This window comes from Nansenia antarctica, assembly GCF_963989245.1.
Source record: "Nansenia antarctica genome assembly, chromosome: 11".
In the NCBI taxonomy this organism is placed as follows: Eukaryota; Metazoa; Chordata; class Actinopteri; order Argentiniformes; family Microstomatidae; genus Nansenia; species Nansenia antarctica.
This window is the reverse complement of record NC_137681.1, coordinates 32885894-32890893: the sequence shown is the minus strand read 5'-3', so window position 1 is coordinate 32890893 and position 5000 is coordinate 32885894. Positions and strand designations below refer to the sequence as shown.

The window sequence follows — 5000 nt, the reverse complement described above, 5'->3', positions numbered from 1 at the left end:
AGGGAGGTGGTGGTCAGAGGTCTTACCTGCTCCCACACCTTCCTCTCCAGGTACTGTACTATCAGCTGATGGTTACTGAGACTGTGCTGTGTCAGGAGAACCTTCAGGGTCTGAGAAGGAGGGAGGAGAAAGAGAGAGAGAGCGAGGGAGAGAGAGAGAGAGAGAGAGGGAGAAACAGACCGACAGATGAAGAGAGAGAGAGAAACAGAAACACACAGACAGAGAGAGAGAGAGAGAGAGAGGGAGAGAGAGAGGGAGAGGGAGAGGGAGAAACAGACCGACAGATGAAGAGAGAGAGAGAAACAGAAACACACAGACAGAGAGAGAGAGAGAATGAGGATGAGGAGGAGAAGAACACTATTATGACCCCAGCACATGACTGTGTCATCACATCATCAATCAGGGTGTAATCAGGGTGTAGTCAGGGTGTAATCAGGGTGTAGTCAGGGTGTAGTCAGGGTAGTAGTCAGGGTGTAGTCGGGGTGTAGTCAGGGTAGTAGTCAGGGTAGTAGTCAGGGTAGTAGTCAGGGTAGTAGTCAGGGTGTAATCAGGGTGTAGTCAGGGTGAAATCAGGGTGTAGTCAGGGTGTAATCAGGGTGTTGTCAGGGTGAAATCAGGGTGTTGTCAGGGTAGTAGTCAGGGTGTAGTCAGGGTGTAGTCAGGGTGTAATCAGGGTAGTAGTCAGGGTGTAGTCAGGGTGTAATCAGGGTAGTAGTCAGGGTGTAGTCAGGGGTGTAGTCAGAGTGTAATCAGGGTGTAGTCAGGGTGAAATCAGGGTGTAGTCAGGGTGTAATCAGGGTGTAATCAGGGTGTTTGTTGTCAGGGTGTAGTCAGGGTGTAGTCAGGGTAGTAGTCAGGGTGTAGTCAGTGTGTAGTCAGGGTAGTAGTCAGGGTGTAGTCAGGGTGTAGTCAGGGTGTAATCAGGGTAGTAGTCAGGGTAGTAGTCAGGGTGTAATCAGGGTGTAATCAGGGTGTAGTCAGGGTGTAGTCAGGGTGTAATCAGGGTGTAGTCAGGGTAGTAGTCAGGGTAGTAGTCAGGGTGTAATCAGGGTGTAGTCAGGGTAGTAGTCAGGGTGTAATCAGGGTGTAGTCAGGGTGTAGTCAGGGTGTAGTCAGGGTGTAATCAGGGTGTAATCAGGGTGTAGTCAGGGTGTAATCAGGGTAGTAGTCAGGGTGTAATCAGGGTGTAGTCAGGGTGTAATCAGGGTGTAGTCAGGGTGTAATCAGGGTGTAATCAGGGTGTAGTCAGGGTGTAGTCAGGGTAGTAGTCAGGGTAGTAGTCAGGGTAGTAGTCAGGGTGTAATCAGGGTGTAGTCAGGGTGTAATCAGGGTGTAGTCAGGGTGTAGTCAGTGTGTAGTCAGGGTAGTAGTCAGGGTGTAATCAGGGTGTAGTCAGGGTGTAGTCAGTGTGTAGTCAGGGTAGTAGTCAGGGTGTAATCAGGGTGTAGTCAGGGTGTAGTCAGGGTGTAGTCAGGGTGTAATCAGGGTGTAATCAGGGTGTAGTCAGGGTGTAATCAGGGTGTAGTCAGGGTGTAGTCAGGGTGTAGTCAGGGTAGAAGTCAGGGTGTAATCAGGGTGTAGTCAGGGTGTAATCAGGGTGTTGTCAGGGTGTAGTCAGGGTGTAGTCAGGGTGTAATCAGGGTGTAATCAGGGTGTTGTCAGGGTGTAATCAGGGTGTAGTCAGGGTGTAATCAGGGTGTAATCAGGGTGTAGTCAGGGTGTTGTCAGGGTAGTAGTCAGGGTAGTAGTCAGGGTAGTAGTCAGGGTAGTAGTCAGGGTGTAATCAGGGTGTAATCAGGGTGTAGTCAGGGTGTAGTTACCTTGTAGTCGTCAGTGTGCAGGCTGTCTGTGGCCAGGCCGTTCCCGTCAGCATGGATACACTGCTCCAGACTCTACATACACACACACACACACACACAGAGACACACACACAGAGACACACACACACACAGACACATACGCACACGCACACGGACACACACACACACACACACACACACACGCACACTCACAGACAGAGAGACACACACACACAGACACACACGCACACACACAGAGACACACGCACACACACAGACACACACGCACACACACAGACACACACGCACACAGACACACACGCACACACACAGAGACACACACACACGCTCAGGCTACTGATGATGCAATCCAAAACCACCCCTAGATTCTTCCCCTGCCCTCAGGTAAGACACTATTCTAGTATAAGACCCTATTCTAGTATAAGACCCTATTCTAGTATATGACCCTATTCTAGTATGCACTAGTGTGCACTAACCTAGAGTGTGCACTAACCTAGAGGGTGTACTACCCTGGAGTGTGTACTACCCTGGAGTGTGTACTACCCTGGAGTGTGTACTAACCTGGAGTGTGTACTAACCTGGAGTGTGTACTACCCTGGAGTGTGTACTACCCTGGAGTGTGTACTAACCTGGAGTGTGTACTACCCTGGAGTGTGTACTACCCTGGAGTGTGTACTACCCTGGAGTGTGTACTAACCTGGAGTGTGTACTACCCTGGAGTGTGTACTACCCTGGATTGTGTACTAACCTGGAGTGTGTACTAACCTGGAGTGTGTACTACCCTGGAGTGTGTACTACCCTGGAGTGTGTACTAACCTGGAGTGTGTACTAACCTGGAGTGTGTACCACCCTGGAGTGTGTACTAACCTGGAGTGTGTACTGCAGTCTCTGACAGAATACCATCTGCCCCTCCTGATGGTGCTGAGTGGCTACCTGGTGCAGGATCCTCACAGAGTTAGTCCATAACGGAGTCAACAAACTGGAGAAGGAGGGAGGGAGGGAGGAGGAGGGAGGAGGAGGAGGGAGGAGGAGGAAGGAGGAGGAAGGAGGAGGAGGGAGGAGGAAGGAGGAGGAGGGAGGAGGGAGGAGGAGGGAGGAGGAGGAGGAAGGAGGAGGGAGGAGGAGGAGGAAGGAGGAAGGAGGAGGAGGAGGGGGAGGAGAAGGAGAGAGGAGGAGGAGGAAGGAGGAGGAGGGAGGAGGAGGAGGGGGAGGAGGAGGAGAGAGGAGGAGGAGGGAGGAGGAGGAGGAAGGAGGAGGAGGGAGGAGGAGGAGGGGGAGGAGGGAGGAGGAGGAGAGAGGAGGAGGAGGGAGGGAGGAGGGAGGTGGGAGGAGGAAGGAGGAGGAGGGAGGGAGGAGGAGGAGGAGGGAGGGAGGAGGGAGGAGGAGGAGGAGGAGGGAGAAGGAGGGAGAAGGAGGAGGAGGGAGGAGGAGGAGGGAGGGAGGAGGGAGGTGGGAGGAGGGAGGAGGAGGAGGAGGGAGAAGGAGGGAGGGAGAAGGAAGGAAGAAGGGAGGAAATAACAATAGAGAAGTAGAGGGGGGGGGACAGTCAGCTGATGACACATGACATTCCCATGACAACAGTCATAAGGCTTGGTCACATGGAGGTGATATGATTAGATCATCCTCCCAGTGTTGGGTGGAGGGTGGGTGACACACAGCAGATGTTCAGTACCTATTGAAGTTCTCCTGGACCAGGGTCTCATGCAGGTACTTCAGTTCTGTCTCCAGGTAGCGCATCAGAGGGCCCACAGCCTAAAGGTGGGATTCAGGAGCAGGGGGGAGGGACATCAAGCACATGTTTTAGTCATTACAACCAAAGACTCAATGGTTGACTGGAGACGGAGAGCTGGAGCTTACATCTTCTGTGGACTTGGAGGGGATTCTGCGTCTAGTTGCCATACTCTGGATGTGTTTCTCGATGTCTGTGTTCAGCTGGGGAGAGATAGATAGATAAACCCCTCAAAAAAGGTTCGGAAATGTTATTTCGGTCGATTATTCCTCCCCTTTACAGTTTTTCTCAATTGCTTTGGTGCATTTCTCTGATCAGAATTGAAATTCTCATAACTGTTAGTTCAACCTCCACAACATTTAGTCATTTGTGCACATCATAGTAGCAGTTTCTCATTCCTTCAAACAATTGCAAATGCTTTTGGACATGCATCAATTGCTGTCATACAATTCTCTGCTGTTTTATAACATTATCATTTCCTTATGTCATGTCAGTCAAAATGAATTATACTTTTGGATGCTTAATAGTCATTCCCTATAAAAAAACTAATAGTCCTCATTTCATTGCTTGAGTCATTACATCCAAAAATGTTGAACAAGTTGTCAAAATCTGTCAAGCAAATTGTATACATTTCTTTATCATTTTTCCTGAAAATGTCTCCCAAATTGAACAATTTCTCTCTGTTATTGTACACTACAGTAATATGGGTTAAAGCAGTATATCTCATGTGTACTGTACATTACTCTAATTTTACTCTGCACCACATAGGATTGCAAGACAACCTCGCAGAGGTGGAAAAGGGCCCCTTTTTACTCCGCAACAAGAGGATGCCATTTGTGCAATGGTGATTGCAAACAATGCCATAAGGTTGAGAGAGATACAAAGCGCTGTTATAGAGGATGACAATATCTTTGGCAATATTGAATCCGTTTCAATCTCTACAATTGACAGAGTGCTTAGGAGAAATGAAATGCGCATGAAACAACTGTATAATGTGCCATTTGACCGGAACAGCAACAGAGTGAAGGAGATCCGTCACCAGTATGTACAGGTAAAACTGGTAAAAAAAGGTATGTGTTCTATGCATACTCTAATGTCCAGTACTGTAAACTGGTTACTTTGTGTAGTGCCATGCAGTACACTTACATGACAGTTCATACTGTACAATATGTTGTCCAAAATGCATTATGTTACACAGGAAAAGTTGTTATAGTTTCTCTCTCTCTCTCTATTCTGGGATAAAGCATGTACTGGAGCTGGAGGCCAGGGAACCGCTGCACACATTCATATATCTTGATGAGGCGGGTTTCAATCTGGCAAAAGGTAGAAGGCGTGGCAGAAATCACATTGGACAGAGAGCAACCATTGATGTCCCAGGCCAACGAGGAGGGAATATTACAATGTGTGCAGCCATCTCAGAAAACTGCATCCTCACCCATATACCCTGTCTT

At 49.1% G+C, this 5000-nt stretch overlaps 1 protein-coding gene across 1 annotated transcript in view; it reads right to left on the bottom strand.

Annotated features, from left to right (window-relative positions):
- unc13d (unc-13 homolog D (C. elegans)) overlaps window positions 1–5000 on the bottom strand; it is a gene marked incomplete at both ends in the record, with an annotated part of 48405 nt that overhangs the window by 4562 nt on the left and 38843 nt on the right. The window contains 5 exons of the mRNA XM_080542571.1: window positions 27–110; window positions 1821–1892; window positions 2688–2799; window positions 3493–3572; window positions 3678–3752. Of these exons, the coding sequence (XP_080398697.1) occupies window positions 27–110; window positions 1821–1892; window positions 2688–2799; window positions 3493–3572; window positions 3678–3752 (423 nt within the window). The remainder of the gene's footprint in view (window positions 1–26; window positions 111–1820; window positions 1893–2687; window positions 2800–3492; window positions 3573–3677; window positions 3753–5000) is intronic.